Consider the following 26,041-nt stretch of genomic DNA (forward strand, 5'->3'; position numbering starts at 1 on the left):
GAAGATGGAACCCAGGGCCTCGTTCGTGCTAGGCGAGCTTTCTAACGCTGAGCCACAACCCCAGCCCTAAACTTGTCCTTTATGGTAGACTAATTCAGTTGCTCTCTGATGGAAAAAGTAGGAGCTACAATTCCCAATAGTTGTACAAAATACTATACTTGGCCCTAATAATTTTCATCTAACAACTCCTATCTTGGGAACTGAAGTTTTGGTAGGTTTATATGCCCAGTTTAAAATAATTTTTAAAAAGACAGGCAATATCAATATCAATATAAATAAACAAAATTAGGAAGTGATTGAATATATACTCTAGGTATATTAACAAGTGTCCAAGACTTAAGGACAAAGCTGTCATTTACCCCATAATATAGAGGCAATATCCAGTGAGATGAAATGGAAGTATATTACTGTTCACTTACCTCTCTATATGCCAACTGGTAGAACTATTTGTGTCAGAAGCTTTGGAATTATCTTTCTATAATATATATATATATTTTTTAAAAGAGAGAGAGAGAGAGAGAGAGAATTTCAATATTTATTTTTCAGTTTTCGGTGTTCACAACATCTTTGTTTGTATGTGGTGCTAAGGATCGAACCCGGGCCGAATGCATGCCAGGCGAGCGCACTACCGCTTGAGCCACATCCCCAGCCCCTTTCTATAATATTAAATTTTACAAAAATCATCTGCATTTCACTTATTAATTGCTTTAAGTTCCTTTCACAAACTTTAACAGGAGTCTTTTTAGTGGCCTCAGGGAATCTTTTCAACATAAATTATTTCTCAAGAAAAGGAAATTCTGCTGTAAGCATTAAGACATATACATGGTTCTGCCATATTTATTAAATGACTCTTCAAGTTTTTGATCCTTGCTTGCAGGTAGACGATATCCACATTTGTTTGAGGGGAGATGTTATCTTCAGAAAGCTTTTTGTAAATCTAAAATAGAATAGATTTTTATCAGAGGATATAAAGGAAAATAAAACCCATTTATTTTCACATTCTGATTTTCTTCATGCTTCCATTAAATTCACATCATGGATAAAGATTTGTTTTCACATTTGCTGAAGTCCACATTACAAGCTGAACCAGTATGGAATGAGAATCTAAAGGGTTTAGTAGAAGGCCAGATGGAATGGCACCTTCAACAAGGCTTTTTCAAGTACGGTCATCACTGTTCATTCAACAAGCACATATTTGAATATCTACTACGAGTAAAACATTATCTTAGGCACTACTTAATTAAACCAATACACATTTTATTAAAAACTGATGTGGAGACTAACGGTGTGACTTAGTTGTAGAGCATTAGCCTAGCCCTCAGGACCTGCACACTCTCCCCCCACCAACAAACAACTGAAATGGAGGAGTTTCCTGAATGGTCACTCTGCTTTTGGCTTACACACTGTGAGGTCTCTCCTGTTCAAGGAACTCCTCATTTAATACTACTATCCTCTTTGTACCTTCTTCTAGTTACTATGTCCAACAGAATCTTATCAGTACCTTAATCATTAGATAACTTGATAATTTCCTTGAAAATTTCCCCCTGACTTCTGTGACACTTCCATCTTTCTACTTCCAAGTCTCAAGGATGGTTAAAGTTTTTGTATTTTTTTGAGAACTTTCATAAATGCCAATAGCCTACCTGGTCTCCTTAGACTCTATTTTATTCCTGATCATTTGCCCAGTTTTACTCTTGTAGCTAGAACTACAAATCATGGAATTCCCTTCCTCAGAAGCCTTTGATAACTTTCCTGTTTCTATTTTTTTTTTTTTAAAGAGAGAGTGAGAGAGAGGGGGACAGAGAGAGAGAGAATTTTTAATATTTATTTATTTTTTCTTAGTTCTCGGCGGACACAACATCTTTGTTTGTATGTGGTGCTGAGGATCGAACCCGGGCCGCACGCACGCCAGGCGAGCACGCTACCACTTGAGCCACATCCCCAGCCCCTCCTGTTTCTATTTGTAAGCCCAAATTCCTAAGTCTGAAATTCAAGGCTGTTTATGCTTTGGCTTGAGCCTGTCTTCAGATTTATATCTCTTTCCTAACACTTTTTTTTTTTCCCTGCCATATTAGCTGTGCTATGCTTTGCTACCTCTGCCTGCGCTTTTGCTGCTACTTCAAGAATGAACAACCCTGGGCCAGGCATAGTGGTACATGTCTGTAAATCCAGCTATTCAGAAAGCTGAGGTAGGAGTTACAAATTTGAGACCAGCCTGGACAATTGGTGAGACCCTGTCTCAAAATCAAACAAAAGAGGTTGGGCACATAGCTATAGGTACTTGGCAAAGCACCCTCTGGTTCAATCCCCAGTACATTAAAAAGAAAGGGAAAAAAACCAAAACTCTGGGCTGAGGAGTGTAGCTCAGTGTTAAGAGTGCCTGCCTATACTCTGATTTCTCTTTAGATTGTATAAAATCTTTTACCTTTTTCCTAGCGTTTTTGCCTACCACTTACAAGGTCCTGAGTTTGATTCCCAGCATCCCAAACAAACCAAAACCCAAAACAAAAAAACCCCACCAAAAACCAAAACAAACAAACAAAAAAACCCCTTTGTCTTTTTCTAATGATGTGCCTTTATCATCAAATCTCTGCTTGTGAAATTCCTATTCATACTTCAAGAAATGGTATGTTGGCATTGAGGATCAGAATATTTATTTATTTTTGTGGTACTGGAAATTGAACCCAGGGATTCATAGATGCTAAGCAAGTGCTCTACCACTGATCTACACCCTCATTCCAAGAATTAGAATTCTTATAAAAGCTCATTGAAAAGAATTCAAATGCCATCCTTTTCATCTGAATTGTCGGACTGATTCAGATCGATTTCTCTTAGTATCTTGCATTGCTTTCTTTTGTAACAAGACAGTACTACTTACAGGCACAAAAACATGATATGGCATTAATCTTGTATAATTTATTTTTGTGTTCATCAAAGTACTGACACATAGAAAATGTTTAATAAAACTCAGTGCAGTAGTGAATGCCCATAATCCCAGAGACTCAGAGGTTTAGACAGTAAGATCATGAGTTTGAGGCCAGCCCTAGCAACTTAGTGAGGCCCTAAGTAATTTTAGTGAGACCCTGTCTCAAAATAAAACGGGCTGGTTATGTAGCTCAAAAAAATGAAACTGTCCAGGTGGGTGGTACATGTCTACAATTCCTGTGATTTAGGAGCCTGAGGTAGGAGGATCATCGAGTTCAAAGCCAACCTCAGCAACTTCCACCATGTCTCAAAATAAAAAATAAAAAGGGATGGGGAGGTGGCTCAGGTAAAGCACCTCTGGGTTCAATCCCCAGTACTAGAAAAAATTGTTTAATAAATACATGTTGGGGTTGGGGATATGGCTCAAGCGGTAGCGCGCTCGCCTGGCATGCGTGCGGCCTGGGTCCGATCCTCAGCACCACATACAAAGATGTTGTGTCCGCCGAAAACTAAAAAATAAATATTACAAAACTCTCTCTAAAAAAAAAAAAAAAAAATATATATATATATATATATATATATATATATAACCAAATTAAAGAACCTCAATTTTTTAAAAAATAAAGATACATAAAATTTATTAGTAAATTTCTGCAGAGTGTGGAGGCATATACCTGCAATCCCAGTGACATGGGAGGCTGAGGCAAGAGGATTTCAAGTTTGAGACCACACTTAGCAATTTAGTGAAACCCTGTCTCAAATAAAAAACATAAAGGATTAGGGATGTAGCTTAATGGCAGGGTGCCTTGCATTTGATCTCCAGTAACAAAAAAACAAAAAAATTAAAAATTAAAATTTGAGGAGAGGCAAAGATGAGACCTCAAATATTGATCATTTGCTGGATGCTTTACACTACTCATAAAATATAAGATTAAATAAAAGGGAAAACCATTGTCTTACCACTCTTCTTGAGAAGTTCTCCTTTTCGTGATTTATCCAGGTTTTCAAGAAACTGTTCAAATACTTTCACATACGGTGCCAGACTGGTCTTCTTATAATCTAAATTATGAAGCAAACATTAGAATTAGCATGTTGGTAGCAAGAATAACATGAAAATTTAAGTTTCTTTCTTCCTTTTTTTTGTACCAGGGATTGAACTCAGAGGCACTCAATCACTGAGTCACATCCCCAGTCCTATTTTTGGTATTTTATTTAGAGACAGGGTCTCACTTAGTTGCTTAACACCTCGCTTTTTGCTGAGGCTAGCTTTGAACTCGCGATCCTCCTGTCTCAGCCGCCCAAGATGCTGGGATTACAGGTGTGCAACACTGTGCCCTGCAACAAAAATGTAGGTTTCTTGTAAGAATTCTCTAAGGCTGTGGGTAGAGTTCAGTGGCAGAGCTTTTGCATAGCATACATGAAGCCCAGGCTTTGATATTTTTCTCTCTTTTTTTTTTTTGGTACAGGGGATTGAACTTGGGCACTCGACCTCTCAACTCCTGAGCCACATGCTCAGCCCTATTTTGTATTTTATTTAAAGACAGGGTCTCACTGAGTTGCTCAGTGTCTCGCTATTGCCAAGGCTGGCTCTGAACTTGGGATCCTTCTGCCTCAGCCTCCCAAGCCTCTGGGATTACAGGTGTGTGCCACCATGCCCAGCTAGGGTTTGATATCTTTTTTTTTTTTTAAAGAGAGAGAGGGAGAGAGAGAGAACTTTTTTTTTTTTTTTTTAATATTTATTTTTTAGTTCTCGGCGGACACAACATCTTTGTTGGTATGTGGTGCTGAGGATCGAACCCGGGCCGCACGCATGCCAGGCGAGCGCGCTACCGCTTGAGCCACATCCCCAGCCCCGAGAGAGAACTTTTTAATATTTATTTTTTAGTTCTCGGCGGACACAACATCTTTGTTTGTATGTGGTGCTGAGGATCAAACCCGGGCCGCACGCATGCCAGGCGAGCGCGCTACCGCTTGAGCCACATCCCCAGCCCAGTTTGATATCTTAAAACAAAAACAAAGCAACAAAAAACAGGTAATATTCAAATTAAGAAATGTTAAAGTAATAGATGCACATTGTTAAAAGAGAAACACAGTGCTAACAGCATTACTATGGGAAAATTAGAAGCCTCCTATCCTAATTCTGACCTTCTGGTCCTCTCAAATGCCGAATGTCTTCTCTGATATAAGGGGGGTGACTCAAAATGGGGTAGGGAGGAAGAGCATGGGAAAAAGATTACCTCTAGATAGGGAAAAGAGGTGGGAGGGAAAAGGAGGGAGAAGGGGAATTGCATGGAAGGTAGAAGGAGACTCTCATCGTTATACAAAATACATGTAAGATGTGAGAGAAAAAAAAAAGAATAGCACCACCTTAGATTGGGTAGAGAGAAGTGATGAAAGGGGAGGGGAGTGGATGGGGGGAAAGGAAGGATAATAGAATGAAATAGATATTACTATTACTGTGTGTATATACGTGACTGCATGACCAATGTGATTCTGTAACCTTACACTCAAAAAAAATGAGAAATTATATCTCATCTGATTCAAATGTATGATAAGGTCATTGTACTGTCATGTGTAACTAATTAAAACAAATAAAAAAATAAAAAAATTTTTTTTTGTTTTTAGTTGTCAATAGATGTTTTTTTATTTATATGTGATGCTGAGAATTGAACCCTGGGCTTTACACATGCCAGGAAAGTGCTCTACCATTGAGCTATTACCCCAGTCTTTTTTTTTTTTTTTTTTTTTAATTTGTTTTTGTTGTTGTCGATGGATATTCATTCATTCATTGTGCTGCTTAAACCTAGTGCCTCACATATGCCAGGCAGGCATCTTCCACTGAGCTACAACTCCAGCCCTGGCAATAACTTTTAATAAATAACTACTTCCATTCTTATTCACCAATCTAAGGCCATTTTTCCTTGTTTTGGAAGTTGTCTCCCCCCCACACACACACACTTTGGGGGACGGAGAGTTCAGTGAGGCCCAAAAGTGCTTAGTTAATTCTCAATATTCCAAACTTTTAAAATTATGTACCTCTGTATTGGTTCTGTTTTAATGACTGTGCTAAGCCTTTTCAGTAAAGGGCTCATTTTTGGAATGTTTTCCTATATAATTGGGACAACTTCTTCCTCCTTTTGTTTTCTTTCTGAAACTCCTATAGACAGTCAGTAGTTCTTAACTAAGTCCACCAGTTTTCTTTATCTTTTTGCTTCTTAAAATCAGTACCACCATGTCTTTTTTTTTGTTTGGTACTGGGAATGGAACCTAGGAGCACTCTATCGCTGATCCACCTTCCCAGTCTTTTTCATTTATTTTGAGACAAGATCTCACTAAGTTGCACACCTGGAACTTGAGAACCTCTGCCTCAGCCTCCTGAATTGAATTGATGGAATTATACAGGTGTGCATCACTGTACCTGGTTCTAGCACATCTTTTTTTGTACTACTTTCTGGGAAGTCTCCTTGACTTTTCCAAGTCCTTTATTAGCTTTTATTTTCATGATTGATTTCTTTCTTTCTTTTCTGGTACCAGGGATTTAACCTAGGGGCACTTAACCACTGAGCCACATTTTGAGCCCCTTTTTATGTTTTATCAGAGATAATCTTGCTGAGTTGCTCAGTGCCTTGCTAAGTTGCTGAGTTTGGCTTTGAACTCATGGTCCTCCTACCTCAACCTCCCAAGTCGCTGAGATTACAGGTGTGTACCACCACACGAGGCTTCCTGATTGTTTTCTAAGAGCTCTTTCTTGTTCTCTGAGTATTTTTTCTTTTCAAAGCATTCTGATTTTGTTCATGGATGTACTATCATAGTTTTTTTTTTTTTTTCTTGCAGTATTGGGGATTGAATCTAGGGCCTTATGCATACCAGGTAAATGACCTACCACTCAGCTATACCCTCAGCCTTTTAAAAATTAAATTAATCGGTTTTAGTACCAGGGATTGAACCCAGAGGTGCTTTACTACTGAGCTATATCCCTAACCATTTTTATTTTTAACTTTTGGCACTGGGGATTGAACTCAGGGGCACTCAACCACTGAGCCACATCCCCAGCTCTTTTTTTAAATTTGAGGCAGAGTCTTGCTAAGTTGCTTAAGGCCTCACTGAGTTGCTGGTATTACAGGCATGAGCCACTGTGCCCAGCTGTTATTATTTATTTTAAAGCCTTTTTTTTTTTTTCCTTGTAGCCATAGATGGACAGAATACCTTCATTTTATTTGTTTATTTTTATGTGGTGCTAAGGATCAAACCCAGTGCATCACACATGCTAGGCAAGTGCTCTGCCACTGAGCTATAGCCCAGACTTATTTTTTTTATTTGAGACAGGGTCTCGCTAAGTTGCTGAGGCTGGCTTTGAACTTATGATCCTCTTACTTTAGCCTCTTGAGTCACTGGGATTGTAGGTGTGAACCATTGTGCCTGGCTCTAATTTTTTTTTATTTATTTAGTTTTGGGGCTGGGGATTGAACTCAGAGGCACTTGACCACTGAGCCACATCCCCAGCCCTATTCTGTAATTTATTCAGAGACAGGAGTTGCTTAGTGCTTTGCTTTTGCTGTGTTAATTTTATTTTGATACAGGTCCTCACTAGATTGCCCAGTCTGACTTCAAACTGGTGATCCTTGTGTGACTCAGCCTTTGGATAGCTGGTATTGCAGTTTCGTGCCACTGTATCATGCTTAGACTTTCCTTTATTCCTTCCATTTTCTGTTTTTCTGAGTTACTTTTCCCAGTTATTCTTGTTTTTCATTTGGAGACTTTGTTCAAATATCTTAAATAGCATCCTTATAAATACTTTACAAATTTTAATGGTACTGTTTTAGCATTATGTCAAAGCTAGAATAGATGAAGCAATATTTGATCTTGGATTCTGAAAGAAGGGTAACAATATTTGACCACAAAATAAATCAGAGATCACAGATCTGGAATGTTCAGTATAGAAGTCATCAGGTATATCTGGCTATTAAAAAAAAAAAAAAAAAAAAAAGAAATTCAGCTTCCTAGTCACTCTAGCCACATCTTGAGTGTTCAAAAGTCACACATGGCTAGTGATTACCATATTAGGTACTAAAAATATGTAACATTTCCATTATTACAGAAAGTGCCATTGGAGGGGTTGGGGATATGGCTCAGTGGTACAGAGCTTGCCTAAGGTACACAAGGGGCTGTTTTAATCCCCCAGTACCACTGAAGAAAAAAAAAAAAGTGCCATTGGATTCTATTGTCAGAGAGCACCTTTGGGGTGTTAGTACAGAAGATCTGACTTCCATTAAGAAAGATTCAGAAATTCTTTATTAAAATTCTTGAATATATAATTCAATCAACAGTTTAGACATATATCTACCATAAAACCATCTGAATACAACAAAAATAAAAGATCAAGAGTATGGCACATATAGTATATGTTAAATATAAATAATTTTTTAAAAAAATACTTTTTAGTTTTAGGTGGACACAATATCTTTATTTTATTTTTATGTGGTGCTGACGATTGAACCCAGTGCCTCACACTTGGTAGGCAAGTGCTCTACCACTGAGTCACAACTCCAGCCCCAAATATAAACAGCTTTTAAAGAGATAGATTCAAACAATTATCAACACTAGTTGACAATCTTGCAATATAGATCCCAGCATTTAAAAATTGCTTAGTAAATGTGTATTGAAATAAATTGGACTCAGTAACACCACTTGGGAAACTGATGAAGAAACACTCCTGTAACATGTTAATGAGCTGATTTCAGGATAAACACTGACCCAGTCTGGTCTGAATATAAGGAGAATTACTTACTGTAGTACAGACAGATAATCTATATAAAAAGCTGTGTTAAGTTGAAGTGTCAATATATTAACCTAGGGCTGGGGATGTGGCTTAAGTGGTAGTGCGCTCGCCTGGCACGCGTGCGGCCCGGCTTCGATCCTCAGCACCACATACAAACAAAGATGTTGTGTTCGCTGAAAACTAAAAAATAAAAACATTAAAGAAAAAAAAAATATTAACCTACCTTTGGTTCTATGTTTGACATCAGATTCAGCTTCAGTCTCCTCTTTTTCCTTTTCATTTGTAAAAATGACATCCAGTTCATGGCAGATGGAGCTACAAGTAACAAGTAACAGAATAAGATAATTTTAAGTTGGTTCCTGGTATTACCCAGCATATGCTAGCACATGAATCCCATAAGATGTTCTGTGAAAAAAATATGTGGCTGGGCCAGGGTGAAGCTCAATGGTAGTACATTTACTTACCTAGCATGCACAAGGCCCTAGATTCAATTCCCAATACCACACACACACACACACCCACACACAAACCCACACCCATATACACACAGTGGCAATACATCCTTATCTCTTCTTAGAGTTGTTCTTGTACACTTTTATACTAAAGACTGGGAAATCTTCTAGTAAAGAACCACCCCGCCCCTTGCCCCACCTGTTCTTTTTTTTTTTTTTTTTTTTTTAGTGCTGGGGATCGAACCCATGCTATACATAAGCTAGGCAACTGCTCCGCCAGTGGACTACATTTCCAGCTCTAAAAAGATTTGAAATATGTTTAAGCACTTCCAGATTTATTTTTGGTGTTGGGGATTGAACCCTGGGCCCTACCAATGAGCTAAATCTCCAGGATTCCAAGACTTATTTGACCTTATGTTTTCCTTGCAAAATAGCTGGAAAAACCTATAATTGCTCTATTATACATCATCATTATATCTCAGAACCAAGTATCTCCATAACCAAATATACCATTTCCATTCGGCTACCTCTCTAAGTAGGGATCTAATATAACCCACTTCAAATCCAGAACAGTGTTCACAAACAAATAAGGAATGATCAATGATTTGAAACATACCTTATGGTTGGAACAGTAAATGGATCAAACTGATCCACTTTCTGTAAATCAATAGGCACAGAAATTCGACCTAAAAGAACCAGAAATTATAAATGATTTAATGTTGAATACAAATCATGAGCTGTTCCTTTCTTTAAGAACACAAAATTTTATTTAGGAAAGCAGAGACATATTCAAAGGAGAATATGAGCCATTTCAAAAATGAGAAACTTTGTGGATAAAACAAGGAATACATATTCAAAGAGAATGCAGGCTGTATCTCCTGAAGGAGATAGCCTTTGAGTTATTTTTGGTTAAAATTTTACAAATTAGACTTACCTGTTAAGAACAATGTTTAGAAATATAAATTACTATCACATTGGCTATGCCTCTCGTTTTTCTTAAAAAATGGTTAACAGGGGGTATTGGGGATATAGCTCAGTTGGTAGAGTGCTTGCCTTGCATGCACAAGACCCTGGGTTCAATCCCCAGGACTGCCTCCCGCCCAAAAAAAGTTAACAATGGTGGCTGGGGTGTGGCTCAGAGGTAAAGTGCTTGCCTCCCATGTGAGGCACTGGGTTCCATCCTCAGCACCACATAAAAGTATATAAACAAAATAAAGACACTGTGTCCATGTACAACTACAATATATATATATATATATATATATATATATATATTTTTTTTTTTTTTTTTTTTTAAATGGTTAACAATAGCTGGGTTCAGTAGCTCACATCCATAGCCCTGGCAACTCAAGAGGCCGAGGCAGAAGGATGGCAAGTTCAAGGCCAGCCCTAGCAACTTAGTGAGGCCCTGTCTCAAAAGTAGGGCCGGTTTCATGTATAACAAATTAGAATTGGAAAAAAAAAAAAAAAAAAAAAAAAAAGGAGGGCTGGGGATGTTACCTCGTGGTAAAGTGTCCCTGGGTTCAATCCCAGTACAAAAATAATGTAAAACAGGGGCTGGGGATATAGCTCAGTTGGTAAAGTGCTTGCCCCAGGTTCAATCCCTAGCACCACAAGAAAACAAAACAAAAATAAAACAAAAACAAAACACCAAAACCCCACAAAAAACTGGTGAAGAATGTCCAGCTATTTTTAAGTTGTCCTTGTTTTTCCTTTTATTTCCATATTTAGATTTTCTTTTTTTTTTTTTTTTTTTGGCAGGGGCGGGGAGAGGGGTGTTAACCAGGGATTAAACTCAGCGGCACTCAACCACTGAATCACATCCCCAGGTCTATTACAAATTTTTTTTTTTTTTTTGTAGTTGTAGACGTACAGAATTACTTTATTTGTTTTATTTTTATGTGGTGCTAAGGATCTATCCCAGTATCTCAATGCATGCTAGGCAAGAACTCTGCCACCAGCTTCAGCCCTAGCCCCAATTTTGTATTTTATTAGAGATAGGGTCTCACTGAGTTGCTTAGAGCCTCGCCATTGCTGAGGCTGGTTTTGAACTTGCAATCTTCCTGTATCAATCAACCTCTTAAGTCACTGTGATTACAGGTGTATGCCATCGTGCCTGGCTATATTTAGAAATGTTTAATGACTGGGTATGGTGGCACATACCTGTTAATCCCAGCTACTTGAGAGGTTGTGGCAGGAGGATTGTTAAGTTTGAAGCCAGCCTTAGCAACTTAGTAAGATGTTATTCCAAAATAAAAAATAAAAGGGCCTGGACTAGGATTTTAGATCCTAGAGAGCCCTTGAGTTCAATCTTTAATACTCAGGAGAGGAGGAGGGAATAAAATGATGAAAAATTCCATATTAAGTTCAGAACAATCTCAAATCTTGAGGGTCCATAAAATGGAAAATAGATGGAAATAGTGATTTGACTTTTCATTGAGATAAATAAAAATACACCTACATGTTAGACATCTTTAGAAAGCATTCTGGAAATAAAATAGTTAATTGTGCATAATGACATTCTGGTCAATCACAGGCTGTATATAAATTGGTGATCCTAGGAGATCCTATTGTCTGGTGCCATCACAGCTTAGTTATGTAAATATCTACTGTGATATTTGTACAAGAACAATTTCTTAGAAGGTATCCCTGTTGTTAAATGATGCTTAACCTTTGATAGCATTATCTTCTCTATTTTTTTTTATAGGGGGGGTATTGGGGGATTTAACCCAGGGGCAATTTACCACTAAGCCACATCTCTAGCCATCCCCCACTTTTTGGGGCACCAGGGATTGAACTCAGGAGCACTTAATCACTGAGCCACATCCCCAGTCCTTTTTTGTATTTTATTTAGAGACAGGGTCTCACTGAGTTGCTGAGGCTGGCTTTGAACTCATGATCCTCCTGCCTCAGCCTCCTGAGCTGCTGGGATTGCAGGCATGCGCCTCCACATCCAGCCCTAGTCCTTTTAATTTTTAAATTTCGAGACAAGGTCTCCTAAGTTGCTGAGGCTAGTCTTGAACTTGAAATCCTCCTGCCTAAGCTTCCTGAGTCACTGGGATTATAGGTGTGTGCCACTCATCTTACTCTTTTATGATAGCTACACCTGAGATACCACATACAATTCATCATATCTCAAAAATTATATAATGAATCTAATGAATGTCAGATGAGTAACAAAAAAGGGAACTGGAAGTTGTTATTTGAAGATAGAGTAAAAGTGGCTACTTGATATGAAAGGGGAAAGGATATAATAAAAATATATTGTGAGCTACTTGGGATCCTGAGGTACGAGGATTGCAAGTTCAAGGCCAATCTGGGCAAATTACTGATACCTATCTGGGTGCGTGGGGGTGGAGGGCAGTGGAGTGGGAGTTGCAGATTTAGCTCAGTGATGGAGCACTTGCTTAGCATGTGCCATGCCCAGACACTAGGTTCAATCCCCAGTATTGAGTTAAAAGAGAAAAAGGAAAAAAAAAAAAAAAAAAAAAGGTGTATGCTTATGAGTGAACATGATTAATTACCCATATGAGAATGTGGGGATACCCACTGAAGTTTAAAATGCATATTAAAATAATAATAATAAGCTTATTGCCAAAGAAGCTAAACACACACAGTTGACAGGTTTGAAGAAGGGGGCCATATAAATGTATGAACTATATCAGTATATATTATTTTTTTTAACATTTATTTTTTAGTTGTTGTTAGACACAATACCTTTATTCTGTTTACTTATTTTTATGTGGTACTAAGGATCAAACCCAGGACCTTGCACATGCTAGGCAAGTGTTATACCGCTGAGCCACAACCCTAGCTCTCATTATATATTCTTAAAGGAAACTAGGCAGTTTGAAATAATTGAATGTGTGAATGTGTGCCAATCTTCTAAGCACTTTACATTTTAGATCTTCATGATAACCCATTGAGATAGATATTTTTAATCTCCATTTTATTTTAAGATAGGGTCTCACTGTGTTGCCCAGGCTAATCTTGAACTTCTGGGTTCAAAATTGCTCAAGTAGCTAAAACTACAGATATGTGCGACCAAACCAATCTTTAATATCAATTTGAAAGATGAGAACACCAAAACCTTACAGAAAGGTTAATTTGCCTAAGGTCTCACAGCAAGTGGCAGAATTGGATTGTTGACATTAAAGAGGACAACTATATCCTTCTCTATTAACAAGTCCCTTGGTTAGATGGAACCAAGTTTTATGTTAATATAATCACTTTTATATCAATTTAAAGTCAATTTCAGTCCATCAAATATTATATAAGAGAAATATGAAAGAATAAAGCTAAATCATAAACAAAAAAATCAAACCTGAAAAATGCAGCATAGTGGATTAAGAGCTGAATTCTGCTGGGTGTGGTGGTGCACACCTGTAATCCCTGATGTGGGAAGCTGAGGCAGGAAGAAGGCAAGTTTGAGACTAGCCTCTGCAACTTAGAGCCTATCTCAAAATTAAAAGTAAAAAGGGCTAGGGATATGGCTCTGTGGTAGAGTGTCCCTGGGTTCAATCCCAAGTAAGGCAAAATCAAAAACAAATAACCCCAACAAAACTATTTTGTTCCCAGCACTGACAAAATTTGTTTTATGATTTTGGATAAGTCAGTTTAACCTACTGGGACTGAGTTTTCTCATCTACAATGAGAGCTGTTGTCCTCCAACACTAAACCTCAGAAACTCAACTGAAAAACATTAACATAGTAGAAATTCGGGGCTGGGGATGTGGCTCAAGCGGTAGCGCGCTCGCCTGGCATGCGTGCGGCCCGGGTTCGATCCTCAGCACCACATACAAACAAAGATGTTGTGCCCGCCGAAAACTAAAAAATAAAGATTAAAAAATTCTCTCTCTCTCTCTGTCTCTCACTCTCTCTTTAAAAAAAAAAAAAAAAAACATAGTAGAAATTCATCTGGTAGCTACTTTAACTGATAGTGTTAAAAAAAAAAAAAAGAAAAAAGCTAGGTATGTAGCTTAGTGGTAGAGTACTTCCCTGGCATGAGCAAAGCTCTGGGTTTGACCCCTAATACACACCTGTGTGCATACACACAAAGTACAGAAGAAACTAGCTGATAGAGTAATACTTCTACCTTTAATGTCACAGACATGTATTCATACCTAATGATGTGCTTGCTAAAACAAAAATAACTTATTTTTCTTTTAATTTTCCTTACTTTCTTTATATTGTACCTGTTTTTGGATGAACGCTAAAAGGGCTCTTCAGTAAGTGATTGATTCCTTTGCTAACGTTGATATCCAGCCGTGGAAAACAGTACTGGAGCATAATCTCCCACTCTAGCCAGGGTCCACATTTGTCATTTTTGATATTCTAAAAGCAGATACAAGGCCAGCATGGGAATTAGTAGGAACTTTTGAGTATTTCTTTAAGGAAGATTAAAAAAAAAGTTATTGAATCATTTTTAACTGATGAGCAAAATAATGAGAACTTAATTAAGAATCTCATTATCATATCTGTAAATAGATTTGAATGGAATATACCTGATTCGTGCTGGCTACTCTCTTCAAATACTCCCATCTCTGAAGTGAATTGTGAGACTTTTGGAAGTTTTTTTGAAGATCTTCATGAATAGGTGACGATCATTAAAGAACACACTCATTTAGGGTACATCAGTGAACAACTTAAGTTTTTAGATGTATCATTACAAGAATATCCAAAGTTTGCACATATATAGAAATAGAACGTAACTATTACTGTCTTCTTCTTTTTTTAATACTTTTAGTTGCAGATGGACACAATACATTTATTTTGTTTATTTAGTTTTTATGTGGTGTTAGGGATCAAATGCAGGGCCTCACACATGCTAGACAAGTGTTCTGCCACTGAGCTACCATACCAGCCCTCTATTATGATCTTCTAAAACATAATGTTAAACACTTACATTGAAAAAATTGTAGATACGGTTTGGGAATATAGCTCAGTGCTAGAGTACTTGCCTAGCATGTGCAAAGTCCTGGGTTAAATCCCCATCCCTGTAAAAAACAACAAAAAGTAAAGATATAACAGAAAGAACGCTAATTATAAGGTATAATGTAAAAGCTTGTCCCTAGTTTGTACATATTTATTTATTTATTTATTTTTTAAAAATAGGATCTTCAATCTTTTTTTTTTTTTAAGAGAGAGGAGAGAGGAGAGAGAGAGATAGAGAGAGAGAGAATTTTTAATATTTATTTATTTTTTAGTTCTTGGCGGACACAACATCCCCGTTGGTATGTGGTGCTGAGGATCGAACCTGGGCCGCACGCATGCCAGGCGAGCGCGCTACCGCTTGAGCCACATCCCCAGCCCAAGTTTGTACATATTTAGACAAAGTGATTCTGCATTCTTTAGCCATTAATTCTAGAACCACATTCCAAAATGAGGAAGGTGATTTACAAAATGACCCCATTTCTTATTATATTCCAGACTAAAGATAGAAAAACAGGAGCTATTTGGGGTAAAAAAAATAAATAAATAAAAATTTAAAAACCTTATAAATATATGAGGGTATGCAAGCAGAACACGTAATATCACAGATAATATAACTAGCTCACATAAAAATGGTCTCAGGAAAGGATATCCTCAGGAACAAGGGCTAAAATCTTATCCCAGCTTTCTTTATTTTCAAGAATATCTTGATCAACCAAGGCATACTCTTCAAAGTATTTTTTTATTATGTTTATAGATTTCCTGTGGGAAGAAAAGTAACAACAAAGTTCCAATACTATTAACAACACATATAACACTATTGCCATTGGGTGGGAGGTTAATGCTTATTTTCCCTGAATTTCTAGAGCTTAACTAGGTTAAATGGTGCTAATACCTCTTTGCTGGTTTATGAGAATTAAAACAAGAAACTTGAAGGCAAAAAAACCTAGCATAGTACCTGGCACAGAATAGATATTTGAGAAATGCTTTCCACTTCTTCCTTTTTTATGGTACTGGGGATTGAAACCAGTATGCATGTTAGGTGAGTACTTTACCACTGAACTATGTGCCCATTCCTTTTTATTTTGAGGCAGGGTATCCCCAACAACTTAGGAGGCTAAGGCAGGAGGATTTTAAGTTCAAGGCCAGCTTGGGAAACTTAGCAAGCCCTGTCTCAATATTAAGAATAAAAAGGGCTGTGAATGTAAGTCAGTGGTAGAGTGCCCCTGGGTTCTAGTCCCAGTTCTGGGGGGAGGGGGGTACAGATGGGGAAGAAGAAAAAAGAAAAAAAAAAATACTCAGCAGTGAAAACTGATAGCAAGATAATTTTAAAAGCACATGCAAGTAAATTAGATACACTTAAACTGCATGGGGTCTTTTCCAACAGACCTGACAAAAGGATGAAGTTTTTCATTTAGGTGAACTTTCTTTCTGACATCTTGGCCACCCTGAAAAACAAACCATCAAGAAGAAATTTATATTGACACATGAAAAATTAATGTGTCCTATTATAAATTCAAAGAGATTGGCTAAATTTCTGTCAACAAATAGAAGCCTGGATGCTATTTTATATCATCTCAATATCTGTAGCTTTCTGAGTTAACTTTACTTGACAAATGAATAAAAGTAAATTAATCTTTTTTTGCCACAAAGGAGAATACTTAAGCAAAATAGGAAATATTGTAAAAAGGTAGCTGTTATGATTTTAAATGATCATTAGTAACATCATCTACTCTGGGATGTGAAGTCTATGAAAGATAGTTTAATTTGTTATTAAACATACCAGGCTTGGTAATGGCTAGTAAACAAGAAATGTAAATTACAATTAAGAGGATCTTACCTTTACAAGACTCAAATACTCAACTATCCCAGAACGTACTGCAGAGGATAGCTTTCTAACTGATTCATCACAAACCCAACAATGAACACCTCTCCTTCCAGAATATACCCAGAGCCGATGTTTAAAACCAAAGTCCTCTGAAGAAGGGAAAAATAATAGGTTTTAAGACAAATCTATAAAACTTCTAGTTCTTGTGCACTTCTTTATATGTGTATGTGAACACACATATTAAGTTATAGGTGGACACAATACCTTTTTAAATTTTTATGTGGTAAATTAAAAAAAAAAATTTTATGTGGTGCTGAGGATCAAACTCAGCACCTCATGCATGCTAGGTGAGTAATCTACCACTGAGCTACAACCCAGCCCCTCTTGTGCACTTCTTTTTTTTAAAACTATTTTTTATTTATTTATTTATTTTTAAAGAGAGAGTGAGAGAGGAGAGAGAGAGAGAGAGAGTGAGAGAGAGAATTTTTAATATTTATTTTAGTTCTCGGCGGTCGCAACATCTTTGTTGGTATGTGGTGCTGAGGATCGAACCCGGGCCGCAAGCATGCGAGGCGAGTGCGCTACCGCTTGAGCCACATCGCCAGCCCCTAAAACTATTTTTTAGTTGTCAATAAACCTTTATTTTATACATGTGGTGTTGAGAATCGAACCTAATGCCTCACACATGCTAGGCCAATGCTCTACCACTGAGCCACAACCCCAGCCCCTCTTGTGCACTTCTTCTTCTTCTTTTTTTTTTGGTACTGGGGATTGAATTCAGGGGCACTCAACCACTGAGCCACATCTCCAGCCCTATTCTGTATTTTAGAGATAGGGTCTCACTGATTGCTTAGTGCCTGACAGTTTCTTTCTTTCTTTTTAAAAATATTTTATTTATTCAGTTAGTTAGTTTTAGGTGGACACAATATGTTTACTTTATTTTTATGTGGTGTTGAGGATCGAACCCAGTGCCCCACGCATGCCAGGTGAGCACGCTACCGCTTGAGCCACATCCCCAGTGCCTGACAGTTTCTGAGGCTGGTTTTGAACTCGTGATCCTCTTGCCTCAGTTTCCCAAGTGCTGGGATTATAGGTATACACCACTGTGCTTGGCTCGTGCACTTCTTTAAGCTTCATTTTTTAAAACCTGTTTTCCACTCATGTGCTTATTTAACCGTATTAAATTACCTGTAGTTTCCTGTGCCCCCCAATGTTCTTGCTTTTATGTCTGTACCCATCCTGATCTCTCTTCCAGGAATTTCTTTATGCCCCAGCACTTTTGTTTCTCCCTGACCAACTGCCATTTATCTTTAAATAAGCCTAGGAATATTAAGTGTTACTATATTTAAAATATTTAGAATAACACATGGTATACAATAAGCCCTCTATGTAAGAGTGATCATTATCATCATCACCTCTTCTGGGAAGATTTTTCTGACCCAATCTCTTCCTATTCTTTTTTTTTTTTTGGAGATAGGGTCTCACTGTGTTGCACAGGCTAGTCTTGAATTCACAATCCTCCCACTTTAGCTTCCCAAGTAGCTGGGATTGCAGGCACACATCATGGAGGTTGGCTTCTCTTCCCATTCCTGTATGTACTCCTGATGTTTTAGATCCTCATAGTTCCCTTTGCATGTTACTTAACACAAATATAATCCTCAATTTTCTTATATGTCTCCTTCTTGTATATATTGTAACCTATTTGAGGTTAAGAATTATTGTCTTTACATTTTTATCACCTAGAACAGCACCTAGCACAGAGTTGCTCACCAGAGGACTGAAATGGGGAAAAAAAAAAACAAAAAAAAAACCACACACACACACACAACGGTTTGTTCAATAGCTGTATAAAAGTTTCCACTACAGCTGGGATGGTGTTGTACCCTTGTAATTCCAGCTACTCTGGAGGCTGAGGCCAGCCTCAGCAACATAGTGACACCCTGTTTGAATATAGAAAATAAAAAGGGCTGGGGATGTAGCTGAGTTGTAGAGCATCCCTGGGTTCAATCTTCAGTACCTACTTCCACATATACAAAGTTTCCACTACAACTTTATCCCTCCCCACCCGCCTCCGCCCCCCCCCCCAGTATTGAGGATTGAATCCAGGGTCACATGCATGCTAGACAACATTCTATCACTTAGCTACATCGCCATTTTGAGACACAGTTTGCTAAGCTCAGGTTGGCCTTGAATTTATTATTTCTTTGTCTCAGCCTCCTGAGTAGTTGGAATTGCAGTGCCCAGGTAACTTTATTTATTTATCTATCTATTTATATAAATTTATTTATTTTTTAATGTGGTACTGAGGATCAAACCCAGTGCCTCACCCATGCTAGGCAATTGCTCTATGACTGAGCCACACCCCCAACTTAATTTTTATCTTTTATTTTTTTTGCTCATGTTTCAAGGAAACATATTAGAAATACATGAAATTTGATTACAGAATACAGAATTCAGAGGGAAACAAATTCTTGCGTTTGACACCACTCAGACACTCCTGACACTTACCCTTTAATGCTCGGTCAATGATATGGATGGCCATTGTCATGAGGGTCCAGCACTTAGAACATATGTCTGCAGAACTAGAGCAAAGTCATCATTACTCAGTGTCATTGATATCACTTACCCCAACAGCAAGGTCCATGGTACTTACCTACAGCATCTCCGCACATCATCATAGTCTGTCATGTCAATGTCAAACACCAGTTCTTTTTCCTGAGCCTGGAAAGCTCCCAGCTTCACTGTATTGTGTTGACTGGGCTACAAATATAAAATATTCATTCGTTTCTTTATGAGCTGCTATGTTTTTAAGTCTGCTATTTTTTTTACTCATAAGGGAAATAAGGGCCAAAGAAAAACTAAGAAACCATATACTTACTACTGACTTACACTCCTAGCCCTTTTTATTTTGAGACAGGGTCTTGCTAAATTGCCCAGGCTAGTCATGAGGATTACAAGTGTATACCACTATGTTTGGCTCAGTGCTTATATTTTTAAGGAAGGGATGAAGGGCATCTTTGTTTTGTTCATTCATCCACCAAGTATTCATGTACGCTCTCTGCCAGGTACTATTCTGGATATACTCAGGATATACCAGGTGAGAGAAGTGGCAGGTTGTAGTAAACCTTGTTGAGAAGACACTACTTGAGCAAGACTTAAAAGAGGTGAGAGAATGAACCAAGTAGATCCTGGGGAAATGGATTCTAGGCAGGAGAAACAGCTTGAGCAAGGGCCAGTGCGGCAGGATTGGAACAAGTGAGGAAGGGAAAAGAGCTTTTGGTGGGAATGAAGATTTTGAGCAGAGGGACCACATAATCTGAGTTGTTTTAAAAGGATCACTCTGCTGTGTTGAGAATTGACTCCAGAATCTGCAAAGAGAAACTCAGCACAGTAATTCTGATGAGATGATGATGATGATAATGATGGTGACAATGACAGCATTGGTAATGCTGTCTGGATTTTAGCTATATATTATGGTAGAGCCAAAGGGATTTACTCCCATACTGGAAGCAGTATGGGAATGTGAGAGACAGGAATCAAGAAAAGTCTAATGCTGAAAGAGAATGTAATTCTCTTTTATTTTCCTCTCTTAAACCGTGGTGACTTCCTCATTTAGCTGTTTAGCTAGATACTCAATTTTTTTTTTGTCCTAATGAGAATGCCTATTTTCACTCTGTAGAGTGCCAAACAAACAAAAAGATTACAATCCACTTGCAAAAACAGTTAAAAAGTGTGGATCTTCAAATACAATAAACTCTAATTTTAAAACTCTGGGGGCACCAACCCATCCTTGGTTTACAAAACAAAAGAACAATGTATATAAAAATTTTTTTCTTACTCTGTGGGAATACACCGCGCCTATATCAATCTTGTATGGATTCATCTTCTGCATCTCCTTTTCCAGATCACTCTGGTTATTGAAGGATTGGTAACGAATATAAATGTCGTCTTTCAATGTAAATGAAAATTCACGGTGTTGAAAGTAATTCTTTACCACTGCAAAGTAAGTGTACACTTTAAAATTAATTCAGTACTTTGTTCAGCTCAGGGCTTTATGACACTAGCCAAAGGGAAGATTTTTTTTTTCATTTTTAAAATTTTAATTTGTTGTATATGACAGCAGAATGCATTACGATTGGCAAGATATTTTTAATGAGGCCTCTGTGCACAGCACTGTTCAGATGTGACAGGGTCCCTAGTTGGAAGGGATTTACTATCCCACATTTGCTAGGGAACAGGAAAAATGTGCAGAAATATTTTAAACAGATAATGCCATCTGTCTCTCATATGTGGGCACTAACAGATTCAGATGTGAAGAAGATTCAACTTTCCACTCCCTTCCGCGAGAAGCTCCTTAGACCCTGAACTAGATCAAACCTCCTAGATTCATGCTAAGACTTAATAATCAACCTCACCCTTAGCGTCCGGGCTTTTTTTTTTTTTTTTAAACCGCATAGCTGCAGACTGGTCATTAGAGCCACCGTTAACCCTTCTGCACCTCAGAGGTGGTAGGGTGGGATGAAGATAAAGCATAAAGAGCTCGGCACTGTGCTGGCGCACAGGAGGCACTTCATATACTCATTGTGAGGGCAGCCCACCCGGAATATCTCCGCGCTTGGATCCCGACCCCCTATCCACCCCGCTCCCAGCCTCCATCACCTCCGCCGTAGTTGAGCCAGCGATAGTACTGGGAGTAGGGAAAGAGCCTCCGGTAATAAAGCTTAAGCAGCTCCGGCAACTCGGCTGGGTCAAACGACTCCATCTCGCACGGAACTCGACTCAAGCAGGAACGCCGAGGGAATTGGCGGGAACCGCACAGCCGGAGGTTCCGCCATTGCGCAGGCGCGTTGAGGCAACCACAGGCAATTTGCCCCGACCGCCGGAAATAGTAGTTCCCGGGGCTTGCAAGAGTAGGCTGGCTCCTCCCATCGGGGTAAAGTTGGGAGGTCTACCCGCTGTTCTTGGGTGCCGGAGACCAATGTCCACTCTAGGAAGAAGGTCTTTTCCGGAAAAGTGGCACCTATAGCCTGTTGAGTTAGGTTAGTAAGATATATATATATATATATATATATATATTTTTTTTTTTAAGAGAGAATTTTAATATTTATTTTTTTTAGTTTTTGGCGGACACAACATCTTTGTTTGTATGTGGTGCTGAGGATCCAACCCGGGCCGCACACATGCCAGGCGAGCGTGCTACCGCTTGAGCCACATCCCCAGCCCAGTAAGATATATATTAAAAAAAAAAAAAAAAAAAAAAAGAAGAGGAAAGGAAAAGTCCCATGCAAACTTTATGAATGTTGTAGAAATAATACCAATATCTTTTAGAGTTTTGGAAATAAATTATTCATAGTATGACTAGGTTCAATATGTAGAAATAAACCAAGACCAACCGGATGAGAAAAGCAAAGGCTATTTATTAAGAGCTTCTATAGCAAGGGAGTCGGCCACGGTCACTGGAATTTGGTAGAGACTCAAAGGCAGACAGAGAAGAGGGAGAGCTTGCTTTATAGTGGAAAAAAAGGGAAGGCTTCGGTGTGTTCCTACTGGAAGCTGTTGGTAGAGGGAAGCTGGAGGCAGGCTAACTGCAAGTGGGCTGTTCTATTTGGTTGGGCCAAAATTGGAAGCAGAGGGCTGGGGTTGTGGCTCAGCGGTAGAGCGCTCGCCTCAGCATCACATAAAAATAAATAAGTGAAATAAAGGTGTTGTGTCCAACTACAACTAAAAAATAAAATATTAAAAACAAATTGGAAGCAGAGACAAAATTAGGGAAGCTGTCACCTATTAGTAGAGTCCCCATCGTTTTAGGTCCATTGTTAAACAGGTTATTGTTTGGCCTCCTGCACCATCACCAGAGAGGGTTATCTGATTTCCTACAGTTCTTACATAGCAGGCTGGCTTCCTGGGCTGTTTATTATAGGTAAAGGATTTAGTTTTTTTTTTTTTTTTTGCATCTGTATTTATTTATTTATTTGGTGCTGGGGATTAGAACCCAGGGCCTGGGGCATGCAAGGCAAGCACTCTACCAACTGAGTTATGTCCCCAGCCCTTATTTTATTTTTAAAAGTTTTTTTTTTTTTTTTTTTTTTTTTTACTCTCTTTTTGATCCTTGACTGCCGCCATCCAGGGTCGCATGCATGCTCCCGGGAAGGGCCTGTCCCAGTCGACTCTGCCCTATCGCCGCAGCGTCCCCACCTGGTTGAAGTTGACATCTGACGACGTGAAGGAGCAGATTTACAAACTGGCTAAGAAGGGTCTGACTCCCTCACAGATCGGTGTGATACAGAGGGATTCACATGGTGTTGCACAAGTACGTTTTGTGACTGGCAATAAGATCTTGAGAATCGTGAAGTCTAAAGGACTTGCCCCTGATCTTCCTGAGGATCTCTATCATTTAATTAAGAAAGCGGTTGCTGTTCGAAAGCATCTTGAGAGGAATAGAAAGGATAAGGATGCTAAATTCCGCCTGATTCTGATAGAGAGCCGAATTCATCGATTGGCTCGGTATTATAAGACCAAGCAGGTCCTTCCCCCAAATTGGAAATATGAGTCATCCACAGCGTCTGCCCTGGTGGCATAAATTTATGTATGTACTCAAACAATAAAAGCATTGTTTAACTAAAAAAAAAAAAGTTTTTTTTTTTTTTAAGTCATAGATGGACTCAATATCTTATTTATTTATTTATATTTGGTGCCAACACAGTGCCCCTGCACTGCTAGGCAAGTGCTCTACTACTGAGCTACAACTACACTATTTTTTTTTTAATATTTGTTTTTTAGTTTTCGGCAGACACACATCTTTGTTTGTATGTGGTGCTGAGGATCGAACCCAGGCCGCATGCATGCCAGACGAGCGCGCTACCACTAGAGCCACATCCCCAGCCCACAACTACACCATTTTATTTTTATTTTATTTAATTTATTTTTTTGTGGTGCTGGGGATTGAACCTTGTACATGCAAGGCAAGCACTCTCCCAGCTGAGCCATATCCCCAGTCCCCCTTATTTTTATTTTTAATTGACACATAATGTTGCACATATTTGGACAATACTGGAATACAGTATGATATTTTGATAAGTGTATACAATGTATAATGATCAAATCAGTATAATTAACATATCTATCACTTCAAACATTTATTGTTTCTGTTAGGAACACACAAAATCCTTCTTATAGTTATTTTTAAATATATCATAAATTCTTGTTAACTGTGGTCAACCTTCTGTGTTATAGAATGCTAGAAGTTAACCCTCCAACCTAACTGTATTTTTGTACCCATCAACCAACCCTTCTCTATCTCCTCCTCCTCCCTACCCTCCTGGCCTCTGGTAACCACTATTCTCTACTCCTATGAAATTAACTTCTTTTGGTGCTGAGGATTGAACCCAGGGTTTCAAGTATAGTAAGCACATGCTTTACCACTGAGCTATATCCCTAGCCAAGAATTTCCATTTTGTGTATGTATCACATTCCCCCTCCCACCCCCCAAATTCCAGGGATTGAAATAGGCCTCATACATGTTAGGTAAGCATTCTACCACAGAGCTACATCTCCACCCATTTTGATTTTTTATTTTGAGACAAGGTCTTAGTAAGTTGTCCGGGTTGGCCTTGAACTTGTGATCCTCTTGTCTTAGTCTGGCACACATTTTCTTTATCCATTCATCAGTTGATGGACATTTAGGTTGTTTCCATTTTGGGTATTGTGGATACTGCTACAATAAAGCATGGGTGCCTATGTCTCTTCAATATGCTGATTTCCTTTTCTTTGTATACATATTCAGTAGTGGAGTTGCTAATGATAGGGTAGTTCTGCTTTTATTTATTTATTTATCTATCTATTTATTTATTTATTTTGTATCCTCCACATTATTTTCGGTAATGGTCGTACTAATTTACTTTTCTACCAACAGTATATAAGTTCCCCTTTCTGTCTTCACTAGCATTTTTGTCTTTTTGCTCATAGCCATTCTATTTAGAGTGAGAGGATATCTCATTTTAGTTTTGATTTTTAATAACCATGATGATTATTTTTTTTTAAAGAGAGAGAGAGAGAGAGAGAGAGAATTTCAATATTTATTTTTCAGTTTTCGGTGGACACAACATCTTTGTTTGTATGTGGTGCTGAGGATCGAACCCGGGCCCCACGCATGCCAGGCGAGCGCGCTACCGCTTGAGCCACATCCCCAGCCCACCATGATGATTATTAACAGAGTATTTTTTCATTGACTTATTGACTACTTTTATGTCTTTGTTTTTGGACAAATGTCTACTTTTATCAATTTATCCTTTTAAAATCAGTTTTTCTTTGAATTGTCTGAATTCCTTATGTATTCTGGATATTAATCCCTTGTCAGAAATACAGTTTGTAATTTTCTCCCTTTCTTCAAGTTGTTTCTTCACTCTGCTGATTGTTTCTTTTGCTGTGAAAAAATTTTTTAGTTTGATATGTTCCCATTTGTCTTTTTTTGCTTTTGTTGCCTATGCATTTTAGGTTTTATTTAAAAAAAAAAAAAAAAAACTCTTCTCATACCAATGTACTGAAATGTTTTCCCTATGTTTTTTTTCCTAGTAAGTAGTTTTATAGTTTTGGGTCTCGCATTTAAGTCTTTGGTCCATTTTGAATTGATTTTTGCATTTGGTGAAAAATAGGAATCTAGTTTTATTCGTCTGCACATGGATATAAATATAGTTTTTTCAGAATCTTTTATTGAAGAGATTATCCCTTTTCCAATGTATGTTCTTGGTACCTTTGTAAAAACTCTGTTGGCTATGAATACATGGATTTATTTCTGGGTTTTCCATTCGGTTGTCTTTTTGGATTTAGTCTCTCAGTGTTACCGCTGTTGACTGGTGATGAGTCCTTGCTTCCCCGATGTTGAAGAATAACACCAAAGAAGCACGCCGAGGCAAGGTCAGAGTAGAAAGTAGAAGTTTATTAAAGGACAGCAGAAAAGACTTCTCCCGGAGGAAGAAGGGGACCCAAGAGATGGAATCCAGTTGGCGGGCAAATGTGTTCCCCTTTTTATAGGTTTGGTGATGAAATGTAGGTTGGAGAGCCCAAGGGGTGGGACACAGGTGGACCAAAAGGACAGGGAGGACTTTTGGGATGGGCTATCTTTAAGTT

At 38.3% G+C, this 26,041-nt stretch overlaps 2 protein-coding genes across 3 annotated transcripts; one reads left to right on the forward strand and one right to left on the reverse strand.

Moving 5' to 3' along the window:
* Positions 1–510: 510 nt before the first annotated feature.
* On the reverse strand, positions 511–21,781 carry PRIM1 (DNA primase subunit 1; the record flags this gene model as incomplete). Of its 2 annotated transcripts, XM_081311873.1 has the most annotated exons (13): positions 21,575–21,781; positions 20,754–20,911; positions 19,569–19,675; positions 19,424–19,497; positions 16,928–17,064; positions 16,477–16,535; positions 15,740–15,849; positions 14,661–14,752; positions 14,352–14,490; positions 9,773–9,842; positions 8,928–9,019; positions 3,886–3,984; positions 511–937 (listed from the first exon to the last, which is right to left on the reverse strand). In XM_081311873.1, exons 1-13 carry the CDS (start codon positions 21,675–21,677, stop codon positions 918–920), a joined length of 1,260 nt encoding a protein of 419 aa, XP_081167999.1. In that variant the 5' UTR covers positions 21,678–21,781. The 2 variants fall into 2 exon arrangements, with proteins under 2 accessions (XP_081167999.1, XP_081167998.1); XM_081311872.1 differs by lacking the exon at positions 511–937 and having other exon boundaries at positions 3,857–3,984.
* Positions 21,782–23,009: 1,228 nt separating this feature from the next.
* On the forward strand, positions 23,010–23,547 carry LOC308658730 (small ribosomal subunit protein uS15-like). Its single transcript, XM_081311575.1, has one exon. It carries the CDS (start codon positions 23,049–23,051, stop codon positions 23,493–23,495), a length of 447 nt encoding a protein of 148 aa, XP_081167701.1. The 5' UTR covers positions 23,010–23,048; the 3' UTR covers positions 23,496–23,547.
* Positions 23,548–26,041: the final 2,494 nt, after the last annotated feature.

Source organism: Spermophilus citellus (genome assembly GCF_964194105.1).
Source record: "Spermophilus citellus genome assembly, chromosome: 10".
In the NCBI taxonomy this organism is placed as follows: domain Eukaryota; kingdom Metazoa; phylum Chordata; class Mammalia; order Rodentia; family Sciuridae; genus Spermophilus; species Spermophilus citellus.